We start from the raw sequence: 21,286 nt of genomic DNA on the forward strand, positions 1-21,286 counted from the left end.
CGGGGTATCTGAAGAGTAAAACTGCTTCACAGCAGATTTGCAAGATATTTAATTCGGGGGGATTAAATTGACAGATCACATAGCTGTAGGCAACTCTCCGCACTCCCTGGCAGATCTTTTTCCTGGGCGTTCCCACCTACTTGCTCCGGGTTTTTCCTCCAGCCACTCACAAATCAAACCACAGAGGAAGAGAAGAGAGAAATAGTTTGACAGCTAAGAGCAGAAGACCAGCATGACGAGTTACCAAAACAGCTGGACCAAACAGTAGGACGCTTAACTCTTGCCTTTGTGAGTGACTGCCTTCATCACATCATGTTTTGCCCCCACCACCACTAATGGAATCAGCTTATACAAAAAAGGGCTCTGGTTATCTCCATTCTGCATATCTAAAGCCTATGTAAAACATAGGAAGACACATTTTGCCGTTTGTGCTTGTGTTTAACTCAGGAATTTCTCCCTCAGCAATTGCTCCCCCAGCAATTTCTCCTTCCCCCTCCCTCAACAGAGTATCACCAATATGCAACAACACCCCGCAGTGCTTGCAATTGCAAATCACTTAGAGCAGATCATACCCAAACCAGCTGTCAAACTCCCCTTCATTGAGTTTTGAAAAAAGCTGATTTACTGGCATGACCACCCCAAACATAGCAGAGAAAACTGTGGGTCATAACAAAGCCCCATCCTCCCCCACCAACCTGAAACTAGAGGATTTTTAAAAGTCAGACATACTTCAGGCTAAGCCAGGGAGCACTTCAAATATGATTTGGGTTTTTCATTGCGCATTAGAGTGTAGCCCCATTTATATCCAGGGTAAAAAACTCACTTTCTGCTTCGAGGTGGGTTTTTTTGGCAACTTCGAATTCACAGTAAAGCCTCGCAGTAAATCCTGCTGTCTGAAAAACGCACTGGTCAGTTTTAATACCAGAATCTTACAGAGGGTCAAACTAAATGGGACAGAATAGTTTAGTGTGTTTAAACATGCAACTGTTTCAGTCATTGAGAAAGACAGGGAGGGAGAGATCCAGTTCTGAAAGCAAAGGGCATGTGGTTGAGGGGAACTGAACTTCGCTCCCACCTATGGCTCAATTTCCCACAGCCTCAGGCCCTTTTCTCTCAGCTTGCTCTCCAAAACAGGAAATGATCCTGGCTGAGAGAGAAATGCTTATGGAAAGGGCTTGCAGGAAGGGAAGCTGAACCCCCCCCCAAAAAAAGATCTCTCACCACCTCCTTTTGGGATTCTTCTGTGTTTAAACACCGAGAAACTGCTGCTGTCACGCCTATTTTAACCCTTGGGCGCTATTATTATTGGATTATTTATATTTATATACTATATAATAATATATAGTATTTATACTATATAATATTATGTATCTGTATCTGTATCTGTATCTGTATCTGTATCTGTATCTGTATCTGTATCTCTCTCTCTCTCTCTCTCTCTAAGCTCTTGGCTTGTCCTGCTGCTGAACTGTGGCTCAATGCAGTGGCTCAATGCAGTTGGCCACTTGATACCATATTCCTGCCCCCTGCCCCTGAGCCCACTGACACCATCCCTCATCCCTCTTTCCCCTCGCCTTTCCCCTCGACTCCAGTTCTCTGCCCCCTTCCATTTCATTTTAGTAATTAATTTTAATGTAAATATATCATGTGTTGAAAATCGACTTTAGCCCCCCACACCAAGTCACTGCTGGCTGGTTCCGGCTCGCTGGGGCATTTTTGCTGTGCACCCCTGCTTTCTAGACTGGCTAGGCAATTGCATGGATTCAGTGTGTTTGTACAAAACACCCCAAGATCAGTCGGCTTGTATGATTTCTGTCTTGACCAGGGACCGGACCACCACAGTTGTGAATGTAGAAGGGGATGCTTTTGGAGCAGGTATCCTTCATTATCTGAACCAGAAGGAGGCCAAGGAGAAAGAGTCAGAACTCAATGAGATCCGTGTAGAAGCCATTCCAAACAGCAAGGCTGAAAAGGAGACATCGCCTCTGGTGACTCACAAGGACCAAGCCATCATCACTCCATCACTTAGCACTACAGACCTAAAATCTGAAGAGTCAAACATGTGAACAAAAAGGCAACATCCTCGGGGGGCGACGCTGGCTGACACGGCATTTTGGAGGAGGCAACAACATCTTTGACAGACTGTTCTGCCATGTGGGGTTGAGCGGAAGGGTCCTTTTCTCAATTTCAGCATTGTGGAATGCAGTGGTAGCCAGCCACAGACTACTAGGTGTGTGTGTGTGTGTGTGTGTGTGTGCGCGCGCGCGTGTGTGAGAGAGAGAGTTTTCCTTTTGGTAACAGACTTTTTTGAGGTGAGATAGCAATGTTTCATATTTCTACATGTGCTTCTGTGAATGAAAGTAATTTGAGCAAGCTGCCTTCTTCTGTTGAAATAATAATAAAGGACCCCTGTGCAGGGTTGATTTTGAAAGTCAGAAGGTACTGGTGAGGGCACCTTGATAGCCTGAGTTATGCAGGAAAGCCAGTTAGGTCCGATTATTATATCTGGACCACTACATCACATGTTGGTAGAAGCCTTCTCCATGAAAGGCGGGTTATCTTGATTTTGAGACTGTGAATTTTGGCCTGTGATTACCTTGTCCCCATTGGTGTCTCTGCTAGTTGCAACTAGAGAATTTGGAAAAGTCTGATTTCTTGGAGATGCAGAATGGAATCAAAGCTATGTATGCCAGGTATGCATGTGTAACAGCAATTATTCGGATTTTGAATATTTTCTTTGTTTCTCTCATCCCCAGGCCATACTAAGCATCTCTTTGTGTTGAAAATAGAGCATTTTAAACAAACATTTAGGGGGTTCCAAATAAGTGGCAAGAAACTCAATTGTCATCTGTTACTGTGCAGAAACTGTCACAATTACATTGATGTGGTAACTTGTTAGACTATGTTCATACGTGACACTTAAATCGCCTTTGAGCCTCTCAGCTCTTTATGTTAACATTCAGTGTTGTGGAGGAGAGACATCTGCATTGTGAATGAGCATTCTGGACAATTGTAAGTGTTACATTCACATGTTGAATCTGACTGAAGTAACAGCTGCTTTAAGCCTTATGTGAAAAAGCCCCAACTGTTCTGCTGCCTATTGGTGATGCAGATCCTAACATTTCAAAAATTCAGATCAAAAATGTCCTTTTCTGGGGGTGGCATATCGGCACATAAATCACGGCTGCTGAAATACTTGCTCTTGAACATGTATAATATGGAGGATACCTTACTTTCAAAAAGCCAATTATTTAAAGAGGAGAGGACTAATCCAAGGGTATCTTCTGTGTTGTGCTGTGAATAATATGCATGCTAGCTGCAGTCTTCCGTCTGTGAGAGGAGCAGACTAACAGCACTTCCAGATTAACTGCACTGGTGCTTCCAGGAAGGGACAGTATTCAACAACCTCCCTTTCCCCAGGAAGCCCTCTGTGCCACCTGAAAATATGTCCCTGAGGGTTGCAAATCCCTCGGGCTGCACAACCCTCAGGGACAAATTTTTTTGTCCCTGAGGGTTCCTCAGAGCACTTCCTCACAGAGCACTTCCTGGGGAAGGGGAGGTCATCAAAAATTGCCCCCACTGCTGAGCCAGCAGTGAAGAGGAAGTAGTTGAACTTTTCTGGTGCGCCTCACATTGCACTGGTGCTTCGCTAGTCAGGATGTCAGCTACTGTTATAAATATTTATATATCGCCTTTCAACAGATAAAGTTCTTGAAGTGGTTCACATAGGAAAAAGAAATAAAATGGTGCCCTGTCTCTAAAGGGCTCACAATCTAAAAAGAAACACAAGGTAGACATGGACCAACCACTGGAGGGATGCTGTGCTGGGGATGGATAGGGACAGGTGCTCTCCCCCTGCTAAACTGAACTTGCCACTTTAAAAGGTGCCTCTTTGCTCAATTAGCTTTTAACTATATGTGTATAAGGAAAATTATCCACCTTATTTCCTAGATTTTGGAAGACATGTTGCAAATGCATGTCTATATATTTGGAAGGCTTGTGAAACTTCCCCCACAAATGTAGTACTGTTCAGCAGGCTGACAAAATCTCCAAATAGGTTTGCCCCGGTACCTCTTACATTTAAAAAACCAAATACCCTAAATAGGTGAGGAGAGCTGGTCTTGTGGTAGCAAGCATAACTTGTTCCCTTAGCTAAGCAGACTCCACCCTGGTTGCATATGATTGGGAGACTAGAAGTGTGAGCACTGTAAGATATTCCCCTTAGGGGATGGAGCTGCTCAGGGAAGAGCATCTAGGTTTCAAGTTCCCTCCCTGGCATCTCCAAGATAGGGCTGAGAGAGACTCCTGCCTGCAACCTTGGAGAAGCTGCTGCCAGTCTGTGAAGACAATACTGAGCTAGATAAACCAATGGTCTGACTTAGTATATGGCAGTTTCCTATGTTCCTATGCTCTTCCCCAATCCAGTAGGTGGACATGTACATTTCTCTGGGCTAAACCTAGGGCTGTGCCATAACCTGCTCAGCAAGGAGGGGAAGGTTTGAGGCAGGATTCATGTATACTGTATTAATACAGACTGTTTTCTGGTTTGGAGGAAGGCAGTGAGGAGTGTAGCGACAGAGTCAGTCCTCCAGGTTTCCACCCGCAAACAAGTGATCACCTATTTTACCACAATGCCATCAGAACTTCTGGATCATGATTTTAGCCTAGGTACCTTAACACAGGCTCTCCATTGTGAGCTGCCTGGAGGTAGGGTGAAAAACTTGTTTCGATAAACATGTTCATATATCCCTTTTTGTCAGGAAATAATTCACTGCTTGTTGAAACTGCCCTGTTTCATTCAGCACAGTAGAATTTAAATCAAGTCCTTTAAAAAGGTTACACAGGAATACTGCCTCAAAAGTTTCACTCCTCACTGCATGGGACAATACTATCGTTTATGTTGTATCTTTTCCAAAAATAATCTTGTCTTGTGTTTTGCAAAGTAGGCTGCCTTTTGAAGTGTTCTTGATTGGCTTCTGTAATGAAAAATCCACATGCTGACGGACAAAGATGCTGTTGTAGGTTCAATTAGCCTAGCCGGTTAAGCCTGTCCTATTTCTACTGCTGCCAGCACAACTTACCAGGTTCTCTTTTGCAACAGTGATACAATCTGTAAATAAACCCATCACCTTTCAGTTAGATAACCATTAAGTCATAAGATACTATTTCCCCCTCGCTTAGTTTGTTGAGAACTCATTGTCAGAAAGGACAAGGTATATTATCACACTCTTAAGAGCTTTTCGGGCTCTTGATTACAGAATTTTCTCTTATGAAAAGCAGATATACAGACAAAGGTGTTAGATGGTGCAGTTAAACCTATTCCAGATTATAATGATGCAACTGTTCATGTTTTTTGAACGCCTGTGTGTCCTAGTCTGGAGGACACGAGTCATCTTTCAGGATACACTTTAACGTTACCTATGTGTAATGTAGCTTTCAGGAAACAATCAGCTAACTTGGAGAACAATTATTGGGAAATGTCCTTAATTGATTTAGAACATATTTTGAGCAAGAAATGGACACATCCCAATTTTCTTCACTATTCAGAAATAGATAAAAGAATCTTTCTGAACTGCCCGAATTAATATTATCAGTATACTAGCAACTAGGGATGTGTGAACCAGTTTGAATTCGAACCAGGGTGGAATGTATGTGTCTGAGGTTAGCGAATGAGAGTGGATTCATGGTTTGTCATTGAAAATCTTATATGCTACCAAAGAATCTACACTCAGAACACTTCAGATACAACAAAACCCAGTACCCCATGGGTTAGCAACCCATGGGGGTGGTTGGCACCCTCTTTGCACTAGACCACCACTCACTCTGGGCCACCCCAGCACTGCACAAGTGGCTTTAAGGTTTTTCTCCATAGGGAAGAATGGAGGTTTCAGCAGCCCCATAACTGCATTTGGGGGGTGCTGGGGTGGCCCAGAGTGAGGGTGCCAACCACCTCCATGGGTTGCTAACCCATGGCTCACTGGGTTTTGTTGTTTCTGAAGTGTTCTGAGTGTAGATTCTTTGGTAGCATATAAGATTTTCAATGACAAACCATGAATCCACTCTCATTGCTAACCTTAAAGACACATAACCTTCAAAAATCATTTAAAAATCAGCCCTTTGCCCAATTCCTTTCAAATAATTCTGCTAGCTTCCTGGCCCCCCTTGGGCACTACCACCCACCACACTCTGCTCTTGGACACCCCTTTCCCCCCAATGTGAAGCTAAACATTTGCTGACACCTCCATGCTTCTTTATGGAGAAAAACCTCACAGTCACATAAACTTCAAAAATCACTTAAAAATCAGCCTTTTGCCCCATTCCTTTCAAATAATTCTGATAGCTTCCTTGCCCACCTTGGGAACTACCACCCACCACACTCCACTCTAGGACACCCCTTTCTCCCCAAGGTGAAGCTATACATTTGCTGCAATCCTCATTATTCTCTGTGAGGAATTCCAAAATAATTTTAAAATACACCAATAATCAGAGGAGTGTCCGATTGCTTTGGAACTTTGTGGACAGTAGGCACCCCTGGTTGTCTACCACCTACCCCACGTTTGTGCCCCTTGGTGCTCCACAATAGGGGATATGGGCTGGTTTGGATCCTATTATACCCTATGAGAAAAATAATTAAAAACATTTCAAATATTCATAAAAAATCATAGGGGTGTCTGATTGCTTTGGGGTTTGCATGGTTGTTGGCACCCATGGGTGCTCCACAATAAGGAATAATGGGCTGGTTGGAGACCCATTATATCCTATTAAAAAAATAGAAATAATTTTCAAAAATGCATAAAAAATTGTACGAGTCTCCGATTGCTTTGGGGTTTGGGTGGCAGGTACCCCTGTGTGCCAGCTACCATCCTTCCAATTTTGGGGTGTCTGAACCAGTTTGAACTGGTTTGAACCAGTTCGAACCAGTTTGAATTTGAACCGAACCAGGGGGAGGTTCGAGCAAAACCAAAACCGAACCACCCCCTCCTGGTTCAAACCTGGTTCTAATTCAAACTGAACCGGGCAAACCGGTTTTGTGCACATCCCTACTAGCAACTTCTAATTCCAGTGGTTTGGTTTTTTAGGAAATGTCCCAGTTTTCCAACTAGTAACTTCACAGTAGTTGCTTTTTCAGGAACAACTAGGAGAATCTCTCTTCTGTAGACAATAAGAACTAAATTACATGGAAGATCTATGATCTTTTTTTTTTTTAAAGGACTTCAAAGCAGCTGTAGCATCCCCATCCTACCCTGAACTGGACCGAAGTTGAGGGTGGCTTAACTCTTCCCTCTTCCACTGCTTCTTAACCTACTACTAGTTATATATACATTCCAAAGATAAGATGTGTAATACACGTAGTGCCCATCTGGGCAGGGCTCCATCACATGGGCCAGACCTCAGAGATAGGGGAGGGGGTTAGCTCCACACGAGTCCTCTTCCTAGGCAGTTCCGTTCTTGGGCTGGCTCTTCACCGGGAGACTGCAGCCCTCTCTCACACTGCCCTCCTCAGTACTGGCCAAGCCGGTTTTAAAGGCGTCTTCACATGCAGAACATCCGCCCTTTCTGGTCCCTGCCCCATGAGCTTTATTATTGTTCCAGCTGCCATTCTCTCTCCAGCTTTTGGCATCAGCTATGGCTGGCCACGTCTCTCGCCTGGCGTCACTGGTGGGCGTCAACCTCCCTGTAATGAGAAAACTTCATGCCCCCAGAAGGAACAACTGCACTAGCAATTTTCATCCCAATAGCAATTTAACATTATATTCCAAAGGGTTGGGTTTAGTAGGAGAATGCTGCAAATCCTCACACTATAAAGTGTCCCTGCACATAAACACTAGGACCTATTTGTCTGCAATTTGGAAAGCTTCATGACCTCCAAAGGGGCTACTTTCCCTGCAGTTTTCATCCCATTGTTCCAGGAAATGAAAAAGTGATAGGCGTCTTAATGATTTCCCATTTTGTCCCAAATTGGGACAAAAATGAAACACAATGTGCAGCCTGTAGTAAAATGAATCGGGACCTCCTTCAAAGTAGCTTCCAAATTGAATGATTCTGTGCACAGCCTTGGTCTGTTCCTCTTTGGGGACTGAAGTTGCCTAACAAGTACAGTATTAAGAGCCAGTACGTGTTTATCACAGTAAGAGACTTGAATAAAACATTAAAGCCTGCCCACCTACCCACAGTCCTGATCCTCATCTGGTTGTTTTTAACTTTTTCTTCTTCACCCACCAACACCCTTTAGGGCTAATAATACTTTAAACATCACATGTAGTTTGCCCATCATGGAGAACAGAAGCTAGAGAGGAGAACCTCTTCCATTCAAACCTTGGGTTAGTGCCAGCATAATTACTGGAAGTGAGCCTACACTTTTCTCTGGAAAGTATCCTGCTTTTTCACTTCCTACCTTTAGCAAATGCATGACTCAAAGCAGCTCTCTCTCTCTCTCTCTCTCTCTCTCTCTCTCTCTCTCCTTGGGGAAAATCAAGATGGCATGCAACAGGCAGTGGTACAGGATGATTTTATTTTTATTTTTTTGGCAGCTGAGAACTATCTCAGCTTTATCTGCCAGGCAATCCCTGAACCAAAGCCAAGGTTATTGTATCGTTGCTACCCCCAACACAGTAGTGTACACTGTGCAATATGTGTCCTTGGGTACCCTGCCAACAAGACAATGCAGCTGCTTTTTGCACACAGACGGTACAGATTGTCTTCTGGTACCCATTGCACCTTTCAGGTTGCCAGATTTGGCTTAAAATAAGCCAATTCTGGGTTACGGCCCATTTGACCCACGAGTATACCCCTTGGGTTCTGGTTTCAACTGGCACCAGCCCATTGACTGAAATGGTGTGAATGGGGTATAAGTGTGTTTGAATTATGTCAGGCTTGTTAAAACCTTGTGGTTTGGGAAACTGTAATAAACCTGCACCGAGCCTTTGGAGTATTCACAACATTCCAGTACAACTGTGTGGTTTCTTTAGGCCACTAACCATTCATAGTGCTGTGTCTTACTCCCCACTTCCCTCTCTCCTTTGTTCCATTCTCAGCCTTTTTGTAATTTCTTCAGAATGGAGGGATTTAAGGTATGGCAAACATTAGGATTACGGCTTAAGGCACTTGGGGCTATCTCTACAGAGGCGCTCTTACCCCTGGACTTTGGGGCAGAAGTCCAGGGCCTCCACAACCCCTGCCCCCACCCAAATCCTCTTTAGTCTGTCTTGGGTGGTGTGGTTGCCCAGTGGAGCAGTATGATGATGCATAATTTGCTGATGCATAATTTGCAGGGGAGGGTGGGCCCTCCAAAGGCCTTTAGGTCCAGGCTCCAAAATTACCTAGGTGCACCTCTGCCAGTAAATAAGGCGAAGAAGGGGAAACAGGTTTCCATACAGTGAGCTATTCCTGTCACATGCTCTGTTTATTTTTCTGTTTGCTGCCATTATGATACTCCCAGTTCAGATGCAGAGCACTTATTCTGCCTCCCCTTGTTAGATGCTGAGCTGACACCAGTGCATGAGAGCTGCCAAATATTGTATGGCAAATGCGTGAAGCCTGCCATGCCAACTCATTACAGTATGTGAATCTAACTAATCTAGCACAAGCTAGTTTCTTTACAGAATACATTTCTAAAATAAGTCCTCTAATTTTATTCAGAGTATTAGGAGAGTATTCAGAGTATTAGGAGAGGAGAGCTGGTCTTGTGGTAGCAAGCATGACTTGTCCCCATAGCTAAGTAGGGTCTGCCCTGGTTGCATATGAATGGGAGACTTGATGTGTGAGCACTGCAAGATATTCCCCTCAGGGGATGAAGCTGCTCTGGGAAGAGCATCTAGGTTTCAAGATCCCTCCCTGGCTTCTCCAAGATAGGGCTGAGAGAGATTCCTGCCTGCAACCTTGGAGAAGCCGCTGCCAGTCTGTGAAGACAATACTGAGCTAGATAGACCAATGGTCTGACTCAGTATATGGCAGCTTCCTATGTTCCTATTATTGACTTGGTCATTTAAAAACGTGCAGGATAAATGCTTAGCAAATCATACAGTACTGTGCAAACACTGTATGAATTTCAAAAGTGTAGCTGCATCAGGAAAACACACAGAATTGGTATATGCTGGGATCCAGAGAACTGCGTTAAGTGGATTGAGGGACTTGAGCACGCCCAGTGGAAAGTTTAATTCTGTGCCCTTTGCCCCCTTTGAACAACATCCTCCTCGTGTTATATCAAAATCTGCTTTGAAACTCTCCTTATGTGGTATGCGATTTGCTGAGCATGAGGACTGTCATTCATGAAACACAAGCCTGTAAGGCATCCAGTAGTTGTGTGGTGCTTTGGATCCTGTCCACAGTTTCTACACTGCATTGAGCGCTGCTGCAAAAGGTACTCGATACTTCAATTTATGTTAAAGATAGAAAACATAGTTGCTTTGGCGTGTATAGTAACAGTGCAGTGGAACTGCATGTCTTTTTATTTTTCTGATTTGTTCACCTTTTTGTGGTGATTTATCTCTACAAAAGTGAGAGGTGCAGTCACACCTGTCCAAACCAGGTATTCTATGCTGATGCATTACGGAGTAAATAAAATGCAGAGTTAAAAATTTCTAAAGCCATGTACTGAGAGAGAAGGTTGGGTTTAAGTATTAAGAGGACACACATTCATGTTTTAAACAGATAGAACATTTTGGGCTTGATGGGTGTGGAAAGTGCTATTGAAAAAGAAGGGAATTAGCTACATTGTAGTGTAAAAATAAAGAAAACTGAGATGCTGCACTGTCCTGTAGCTGCTGATAAAATACGATTGTTGGTAACTCCAGCAAAAGTCTCTTGGCTTTGAGCTGTAGTGAGGGAAATGCAAGGATTCACATACTGTAGGGTGAGGAAATGTAAAATCTTTGTATTGGAACTGGTAAGGTTCTGCAGTCACCAAATGCGACATGTGGGTGGGTGTCAGGCACACTCCTGGATGGATCTTCATTCACTTGTATCAGAATAACTTTGCCTCTCTTTTTGTTGAGAGAAGTAGATGATCAACTTCACCCAATAAGGTTCAAGCAACATTTCTATGGCCATTGGTCCCTCCAAACTGGCTAAGGTCTAGCTAAGTTGCCTTCTTGTCGAACTACTCAGATGCTGACAATCTCACTTCAGAGTGACTACAGTACACCTCTCTATATAACAGTAAAAGCAATGATGGCTTTGAAGTCTGACTCTGTACTTGCATTTGAAGCTCTTGGCTACTTGCCCTCCTAATGAACATTGTATCTTTATAGCTGCTATGACATTTTGTCAGTATCTAAAGGGGAAAATAAAATGACACAGCCTGTTACGGTACTATGGCACTCTCTGTGTCTTTCTATATGAATCTCTGTTGTAAAAGGCAGGTGGAAACAGAAGCATAATAAAAATGGGCCACTGGTCAATGCCAAGATGGGTACTTTGACCAAAATGAAGTCTACACAATGAGAGGGGGTTTAGATTGTGAGATGTCCTTTATTTCAAACAAGAGCTATGACACCACCTGCCTTATTGCATCTAAAGTGCTTTTGGCCTGCTCCCCTCTGATCACTTCTGCTCTCAGCCTCTGTTTAGTTTCTCTCTGTATTATGACTATGCACCCTGCTGCGAGGTAGAGTCTGTTATTTCTCACAGTTACTTGGGCCAGTATAACAGGAGAATGAGTTGTTGGATATCTTTCTTTGTCAATAAGCTCCTGATATTTCTGCTTGTGTGTGTGTGTGTGCGTGCGCATTTGCATAGACACTAGCTGGTATTTGCTGACTGAGGACAGGGTCAGAAAATCTCTATTTTTGTATCGCCAGTGCAGTAGAATTTCTCTCAATAATATTGCTATGTTGCGCCACACCTATTCTGCTCGAGTACATTTCATTGGAATACGAACGGATATTTGTGAGAAGAAATGATGCTCAAATGCAGCATTATAGATGAAAATCTACATTGACTGCATAGATAATCACTCCATTTTCTAAATTTTTTTCTTAAGTGAATGTCTGTGAAAGAAATGTTCTTAATATATATTATGTTCATGTGGCTCCAAAACGTCCTGGTTACTATCAAAGATGTGGTTGTGTGTGTATGTGTGTACACGCATGCATGCAATGTGTATATATATATACATATATCAAGATAGGATGGTATAAATATGTTAGTGTAGTGCTGGTGTTATAACGCTACTTGTGTGTTGCATCTTTACATGTAAGGAGTCCCCCCCCCCCCCATGCTTGTCCTGGGCTAGGGAGGGCAGTGTAGAATCACATCAAGGAGCTACTTCATAACTTGGCATACAGTGGGCTTTCTCACTCCCAAACAATCATGTTATTTTTCATTTAATGTTTTTCTGAATCTGAAATAAAATCCCTGTTAGACTGAATGAAGAATTATCTTGCGTCTTTTTTGGATGAAGAATATACATTATATCACATAGAGACATTTCATGTCAAGCTAGCAATTGGTATTACCACAGCTGGATACATTATAATGCATATACAAGTGACTGATTCTTGGTGAGGTTAAGATCCAAAATGGATGTGACAGCAGCAGGCGCATCTCTTCTAAATGCGACAGGAGGGGGTGGGTGGTCTGAATTTAAGAGCCAAGAGGACACATGGATGAGGGGTGCTGAAACTCCTCACAGCCTGTTCCGGGACCTCCATCCATCCTGGACAGCTTGCTATAATGGAACTGGACCCAGCTAGAGGGTGGGGGGCGGGAAGCACCGAGGAGGAGGAGGAGGAGGAGCTGCTGGGAAATAAGTGGTGGCAGGTAGGAATACATTGCCATGCTCATCTATGTTCCCTTTTTGTTCTTAACTTTGGACATTGTACATGGCTGGAACAGACCCACATTTACAGATTTGGCCCAAAGGTGCTTCCCTTAAAGGATGGGAGGATAGCAAGTTCCCCTGCAAAATGAGCAAAGAGGCGCCTTTTAAAAGTGGTGATCATCTTTATTTAGCAGGGTGGGAGCAACTGGCCCTATCCATTCCCAGCACAGCATCCCTCCAGTGGCTGTGGCTGCACACTGGGGTGAATGCCCTGCATATGTTGGGGAGTTCTAGTTCCAAGAGAGCCTTAAGCTCACAGTCCTGTCCCAGCTTCCCTTCTGCTACCTGTTACAAGTGGCTTGACTGGATCTACCAAGGTACATAGACTTCCAAGATATGAATACAATGAATATTTATATACCGCTTTGCAACAAAAGTTCCCAAAGCGGTGTGTGTGTGTGTATAAATATTCAGAATGTTCAGGGGTCTCGCACCCTATTCCACAGCCAGTGATTCCAGGACCAAAAGTGATCAAACCCCATAGCAGGACTTCAGAGTTATTATGGAACACATCGGCACAGGCATAGCTTTACATAAACATGCACACATAATGTTGCAGATAAAATCCAGCAGAAAGATGTAACATCACAGCGTGAAGCATCTCTGAAAAAAAGGGTAATTGTGGAGAAACTGTAACTACGCATAGGGAAGGTGAAATTGCCTTGGGGTCAGATCCAACCTTTGGGTTGCCTGTTGGCTGTTCCTGCTCTAAAGCTGCATACTTTTGTAGTGATGGAAATGCCTGAAAGATACTTTTGATTTCTTTGATAGGTGAACAATTCTATGATTGCCTTTTCAAAATCATATGTGCTTTGTGTCATTATAAAAGGTACATTCAAGGAGCATAAGAAACCTTTAACATATACTTTGCATATTTGTAAACAGAATAAAATGCATTTATCTTTTTCCTCATCCTCTTCCTCCCAGTTTCTTTTATTACAGAAAGTTTCTAACAAAATAATGCAGTTAAACTGTATAATGCAGTCTTGCTCCTATAGCAGCATTTTTCTCAAGGCAAGCAGAAGATGTCCTTTAATTTTAAAACTTTTGCTTTTCATTTTTTTTAAAGGAAGATTTAAATTGTATGAAACACATTGCTCTGATTTGTCTTTTAATGTCCAAGAGAGAGCAAAGAGATTAGAAGAAACAGGGGCATCGTTAGGCATGGGTCTGTGTGCCTACTCTCCTACAGGGACCCATGATCTTCCCCAAGGGAAAAGAGGGTCCCTTTTATATTTCCAGAATGGACTGGCCTAGAGTTCTGAAATTAGGCTCAGACGTAGGACAGGTTAGCAGGACTCTGTGTATTGATTCTGAAGTGGGTCGGTCAATCTATTGATCCTTAATGATTTTTTGAATTAAAAAAAAACTTTCCAAAAAAGTCAAAGTCCTATAAGAGGCTTGTTTCATGGCAAAAAAAATTGCATAAACTTCTGGAACGGAATGCCAGTGCCCCCACCGCTGGACCATTATTGCATCCCCATGTGAAAGAATCTGCTCTTTGTCTTCATTTTAAAAAGTGCAACATGCCCCACTTTCCCCCAACCCTTTACATTTCCAGAATGGCTGGGCTTAGAGTTCTCAAATTGGGCACACGTGTAGTCCAAGATAGCAGGACTCCGTGTATTTTTTACTTCAAGGAAATTGGTCAATCCTGTGGTTTTTTAATGATTTGCGGAGGTGGTGGCGCACGGGGCTGCAGCATGCCTCCTTGCAGCCTGGACCAGTGTCGCCATGCAAATGGCCGACGTGCAAGCGCGTGCACGTGCATGCCAGCCATTTGTGTGGCGACGTTGGTCCGGGCCGCAAAGAAGCATGCTGCGGCCCCACATGCCCGCTTTTTGGAATAGCACCAGCGGCGGGGTGGCAAGTGGCGAGACAAGGGCTGGCAGGCAGGCAATGCCTTCTCTGCCACTTAAAGCACCCCAGCCTCATAGGAGTGCACAGAACCGGTTCCATGCACATCCCTAGTTCCCAGATAGGATGTATCCTATCCAGTAGCAATGGCAATTTTTCAGTGGCAAAATGTGGGGCAGTACAGGAAGCTGCGTATTGACTAATGCCTTCCCTTTTTTCCTTCCCCGCTGTTTTTCTACTTCACCTCCTTTCCTATATTGTGTGTCTGGCTTAATTCCTTTGTCTTGGCCCTTCTCCACCACAAAACAACCTCCTGACTCTCCAGAATGTGTCTTTGCACATGAAATATAGGCTTAGAAACAGGCACTGAAAGCACAGAAATTTCCAAAAGCAAGAGCAGGTAGTTGCGGTAGTTGCTAGGCACGACTGAGTGGACTAGAGCCGTTTTCATTAGATGAAACCAAATGAAGGTAACTGGTAGGTAACTCAATAGGTGTAATAGAATCATTAATTCATTTTATGGAAACTGTAAGTGTTGGTGTAGCATGTTTGTGATGAGATTTAATTTTAACCTAGTTACATGAGAATTGGAAATTTAGTATTCTATTTATATTTTTATTTTTAAAAAAATCTGATTTAAATCAAGTTTAAATTTTAAAAATAGGGGTTAAAAAAAAATCATTGATTTTTATCCACCCTGCTTTAAAGATGCCACAAGTTTTCACTATTTGTTCGACATACTCCTCTAACTTTGCCTTAATTCTCTTCTTCCCTCAATTAATTACATGTTCACTGTTAGGTTTATATTATTTCTAGGTACAGATAAAATTATCAAAACCCTTTAATAAACTTACTAATAATAACATTGAAAATATACCACAAGACCCTTTGATTGGTTTTGAACTGTCTCATTTTTGAAATTTGTCTCTTTAAGGCTTTTTTTTTTTTTTAAACAAAAATTATATCCTGGCCCTGCAGTACACTACTGCTTGAGGCAGCTCACAACATTAATAAAATAGATACAGTGTAAAATAAAAGATTAATAAAGTTAAACAAGTTAAAAGACCAGGTTAAAACCACATTTTAAATTATATTTTTTTGAAGTTTCAAATTAAAAATTATTAATAAAAAGCTAAGAACTGAGGACCATAAAAACTAAAGAACATACCAGATATCAGCAGCAGATAAAACATTTAAAAGTCTCTTTTTAAAGGTGTGTTTTTAATTCAATCACTCTTTATTTCAATCAAAGTACATAAATTAATAACAAAATAAGAATATTACAATCAGTTGAATCATGACTAAATCATCTGTTGACATATTTTCACTGCTGCTACACAAAATTTAGCTACCATACGTCATTTAGCTACTCAACCACCCACTGAGTGGTTTGTATCTGAAAGCAATACATTTGTGTCAAACACCTCCAGTCTATCTGGATATCTCAACAGTAGAGGGGTGCTGTACCTTGTATGGGAGTCCTTATAAAAGGGGCAATAGAGCAGAACATGTTGTATTGTTTCTACCTCCTCTGACCCGCATGGGCAGGCAGAGGCGTAACTATAGGGAGGGCAGGGGGGGCACGTGCCCCGGGCACCATCTTTTCTGGTCATATGGGGGGCGTCACCATGACAAAATTTTTTTTTTTAATTTTTTTAAAATTTTTTGTTAATACAAATGTTTCCTGCTCAGTGCAGCAGCGCTACAGCAGTCAAGGGAGCGCGTCGGCGCCCCCTCCCCCACGAGCGGTCCCTTCCGCGCCGCCCGCCCCCCGCCCCCATTGCTTTGCTGGCGCCTGGCGGCCAGTCAGTGGCCTGGCTTGGCGGCGGCAGGCGCTTGTGAGGAAAAACCTAATGTAGTATGTTGGGGGGGTGGGGGGGCGCGGGGGGCGCCATTTCAGTGCTTGCCCCGGGCGCCGTTTTCCCTAGTTATGCCTCTGTGGGCAGGTTCGCTCCACTAGTGGCACTTTGGAGTAAACGGAAGATATTTTAAACCGAAGGTACTCTTAAGTAATTGTATGTCAGGAGTGAAACTTTAAACGCAGACTCCAGTAGGAAGAAAATGAGCCAGTGACACAGTGTGTATTTGCATCCATTCTTCAAGGGGTGTGTCTGAGAGAAAAATCTTCAGCGATGGTTTTTCAGCTGCTGCTGTCAGCAAACCAGCTGGACTTTGAAGAAGCAAGATGGACAAAGTATTGATGCTTTTGAACTCTGGTGCTGGAGAAGACCTTTGAGGATACCATGGACAGCCAGGGAAACAAACAAATGGATCATAGAACAAATCAATCCAGAATTTTCACTCGAGGCACAAATGACCAGGCATACTTCGGACACCTTATGCAAAGATCCGGCTCCCTTGAGAAGTCCATAATGCTGGGAAAAGTTGAAGGAAAGAGAAGAGGATGACCAGAAACAAGGTGGATGGACTTGATTACGACAGCAATGAATGCACCACTGAGAGACCTTAAAGGTCAAGTTGAAGGCAGATCATCCTGGAGAGAATCTATCTATGTGGTCGCTAAGAGTCGACACTGACTTAACGGCCCTTAATCAATCAATCGATCACCCTGCAGGAGTGCAGAAGGGAGCACATTATGTCTGACCCTAAAAAACTCCTTCTGCTGCCTAGAAAAAGTAAGTGTTGTTAAATAGTTTGTGGATTCCCATACAGCATTTACCACTCAACCCCGCACATTCTGAGACATTCCATTAACTTCATTTTGATGTTCTATATTATCCACCCGCTGAAGGAATACTTGTTTGGCTTGTTCATATCCTAAAGAGATAAGGAGTTCTGTTGAAAGACCATACGAGAGTAGTTTCTTGGTGATTTCCAATTTCCATCTGGACAGAAAAATTAACGGAATTAATCCAGATGGAAAAAACTGTGCCTTAAGCCAATAGTTATGTGCTTCCAAACCCTCACCTCAGTTTTGGGCATCCCAGTCTCCAGTCTGAGTGCTGCATTAGACACACATGGACTGTAAGAATTTTGTTTGCACTCTCGCTATGTCATCTCGATTGATTTTGGCACCTGCTCAATTCTATTTCCTTCAACAATACATTTTTGTGAACATCATGATTTTTGATTAATGAAAGTTAATAACCAACCTGTTCTCCTTACAGTAATAGATTATAGCTTTTACAGTTCTTTTAAGGCCAATTGGCATACGCGAGATGACTGCCACATCATCTGTGTACAAAAGTATGGGAATATCACTGCCCGCAATTTTAGGGGGGTGGAAAGTTGGATTATCTAAATTTGTGGCCATCGAGTTGATGTAGACACTAAATAAAGATGGCACCAAGATACATCCCTGCTTAACCCCTTTATATGTTGGGATTATTTTTTAGAGTAGCCCTTGTGAGTTGCATCTCACTCTTAGAGTGGTATTCATATAAAACTTCTGAATGAAAAGTAGACGCTTGTCGATAGATGTCTTTTAAAGTTTTCCCCAAAGAATCTCTTTTGAAATTGAATCGAAAGTGAATCTGAAGTCAAGGAAAGCCACGTATAGGGCAGAGTTGGCCTTACAGGTATATTTGTCTATTAAATGATGAAGGATGACAATATGGTCAATAGTTGAGTGCCCAGACCTAAATCCCGCTTGCTCATCCCCAAGAACACCTTCAGACTCCAGCCACCCTTGGAGCTTTTGGTTTAAATGCTTTGTATAGAGCTAGCTCACTACACTCAGCAGACTAATAGGGCAATAATTGGCCAGATGTGTTTTTTTTTAATGTTTTTTTTTTAAAACACTGAAGGAGGGAGCATGGCAAAGCTCTTCGGAGAGGGTGTTCCAAAGCCAAGGGGCCACAACCAAAAAGGCCCTGTCTCTAGACCCCACCAACCAGATCTCTATTAGTGGCTAGGCCATGAGTAGGGTCTGAGATGCCAAATGGAGGGCCCTGGCAGGTTCATATGGGCAAATGCGGACTGACAGGTACCCCAGGCCCAAGCTGTGTAGAGCTTTAAATCTAGTGAATTTAAGTTTCCTGAGTTTATATTTTATTACAAGTGTGTTCATTTGGACATATAAAAAGGAATGTTGGGAATTTAATAGGGGAGAGAAACCACATGGGCCTAAAAGTAACCAACTTACAATAACTACAAAGCAACTCAAGCCAGCTCTATAGATATTTGCTTTATTTGTTTCAACCCATTAATGCAGCTAAAAAGATTGGCGAAGATTCCCACCTTGTGGTTAGAGAGGGAAAGTACAATATATTTCTTTCTTTTAGGGCAGAACTAAACATTACCTTAGCAAACATGTTTCCCGCTAACCGTAATGCAGGGGGTGAGGTGGGGAAGGGGATAACTGATGGTAGGTAGGGGCTGCTTAACTTTTCCCCACCCACTGATTCTCCCCTACAATCTCCTTGTACTTATTGATGGCTTTAAAGCCAAGTGGAAAAATAATGGCAGGTTGGGAAGGATTTTGGAGGAGAATCTGACAGGTGAAAATCCAAGCACTCTCTCCTCTCATGCCTGCCAGTTTTCCACTTTAAATGCTCCCCCTTCCCCTAATTAATGTTCAGAATCTGGGAACCTTTAGTTTGGCAAAGTAATGTATACTTCTGCCCAGTGCTTGAAGATAGGAGACCCTTAATTAGCTTCAGAAGCTCCATTCCCTGATTCCTCAAATTTAGCCAAATCATAAACTTATAAAAACAGTATGTAAGTTGGTTGTCATTAAAGATGAAGGGCCAAGGACCCCTTTCCCCTCTTGTTGTTATTTGAGCACTGACTATGCCGTTAGGTTCTGAGGGGAAAGACTAACTAGCCTTATCACTATTTATTTATTTTGCACATTCATTGACTGCCCCAACCTCATGTCTCCAGGGCATTTTCCGGACTACAAGATTTGCAACGGGTAAAGTGTTGCAAAGTATGATGGGATAGTGAAACGGTTTAAAACCAAGAGTAAAGCGTTGTTCAATGTTGCGTTGTAGGCTGGTGGCCGTTCATATTTTCCGTCCATTGCAACGTGTTTTCAAGGCAAGATTGTCCATATTCTCCTCCGCCAGCAGGGGGAAGCGTTATTCCCAAACAAACAAAAATCATTGCATTCATTTGCATCATTCCACCCTTGCGCAAGTGATTCCAGCATTAATAATAAGAATAAGAATTTTAAAATCCCAGGGCGGAGAGGGGTCCGTATAATAGGTGGGATCAGCAGCAAGGGTTGCCCAGCCCTGCCTTGCGCCTTCTGCCTCTGCCTGCCTGCCTGGAGGCTCCACTCCACAAGGCAGGGGGATGTGGGTGGCTGCAACCTGGGCTGCCTGAGGGGAGGCCGGGTCTCTGCACCCTGTGCCCTCCCCACAAGCACGGTGAGTGGCAGCAAGAGCAGCCTGGAGGCTCTGCTCTGCAGGGCTGGGGGAGGCGGGCAGCCACTGCCGGGGAGGAAGCCAGTTCTCTGTGCCCCACACTCGTTCCGCGAGCGTGGTGGGTGGCAGCAAGAACTGGAGGCTCCGCTCCTCAGGGCTGGGGGGGGGGGTAGGTGGCCACTGCCTGGGTTCCCTGGGAGGAGGCCTGGTCTCTGTGCCCTGCGCGCTCACCGTTTGGCAGCAAGAGCGGTGGCTCCTCTGGAACTGGGCGTCATGGGCAGGGGGCCTGGGTCCCAGCCAGGCTCACAAGCCCCAGGAGGTGCCCAGGTTGTCACCACCTCCAAAATCATTGTCATTCTCCTCCAAAATCCTTCCCAACCTACCATTATTTTTCCACTTCGCTTTAAAGCCAGCAATAAGTACAAGGAGATCGTAGGGGAGAATCAGTGGGTGGGGAAAAGTGGGTGGGGGAAAGTTAAGCAGCCCCTACCACCCATCAGATATCCCCTTCCGCACCTCACCCCCTGCATTACTGTCACCTCCTTTCCCCATCACTTCCTTTCCTCATCAGCTGGAAGGAGAGTGCCAGGCTGCAAGGAGAGGATGAGGCGGGCAAAGTGGGGAGCTTGAGGTCATTGCAGGTCATTGAGAACAAATATCTGTTCTAAGCTGTTGTAAGTGTAACGTTTCTCAAAAGTTAGAGAAAGCTTTGAATTTCAAAGAGGAAGGTGACTTTGCTGAGTGATCCCCACCCCCCCCACACACCAGTCAACCAAAAATTATCTGAGGAATGAAAATAACCGCCCACACCACAACATGTTACACCCCATAAACTATGGGACAAGCCTCCCTACAACGAAAAAACCCAGGTACTTTCCAGCAATGCATTTACCACATTATAGGGCTGCCCGATATAGTATCAGTGGGGATTCAAACTGGCAACCTTCTGCTTGTTAGTCAAGCATTTTCTCACTGTGCCACTCAAGGTGACTATAGGGCCATAACACATCAATGAAAGCTGAAACAAGGCATTGGAAATATGGAAAGCACCCTGGTGACAATGCAACAACTGTGATGTCAACACATAGGGGGCACTTCAGGGATACGTTGTGAAAACGTTGCAGCATGTAATCTGGAAAACGCCCTGGTGGCTTACATAGCCATAAACCAGGGGTGTAGCTAGGGGAGAGGAGGCCTGTGTTCGCCCCTCTCCTCAGTTGCCCTTCAGACTGAGGGAGAAACTGAAGACAATAGGGAGGGATGGAGCTTGGGGGCCATC

At 43.7% G+C, this 21,286-nt stretch overlaps 1 protein-coding gene across 1 annotated transcript in view; it reads left to right on the forward strand.

Annotated features, from left to right (window-relative positions):
• SLC1A4 (solute carrier family 1 member 4) overlaps window positions 1-5,709 on the forward strand; it is a 54,327-nt gene extending 48,618 nt beyond the window's left edge. The window contains exon 10 of the mRNA XM_053284411.1: window positions 1,826-5,709. Coding sequence (XP_053140386.1) covers window positions 1,826-2,066 — 241 coding nt within the window. The 3' untranslated portion in view covers window positions 2,067-5,709. The remainder of the gene's footprint in view (window positions 1-1,825) is intronic.
• The last annotated feature ends 15,577 nt before the right edge of the window (window positions 5,710-21,286 follow it).

This window comes from Hemicordylus capensis, chromosome 1, assembly GCF_027244095.1.
Source record: "Hemicordylus capensis ecotype Gifberg chromosome 1, rHemCap1.1.pri, whole genome shotgun sequence".
In the NCBI taxonomy this organism is placed as follows: domain Eukaryota; kingdom Metazoa; phylum Chordata; class Lepidosauria; order Squamata; family Cordylidae; genus Hemicordylus; species Hemicordylus capensis.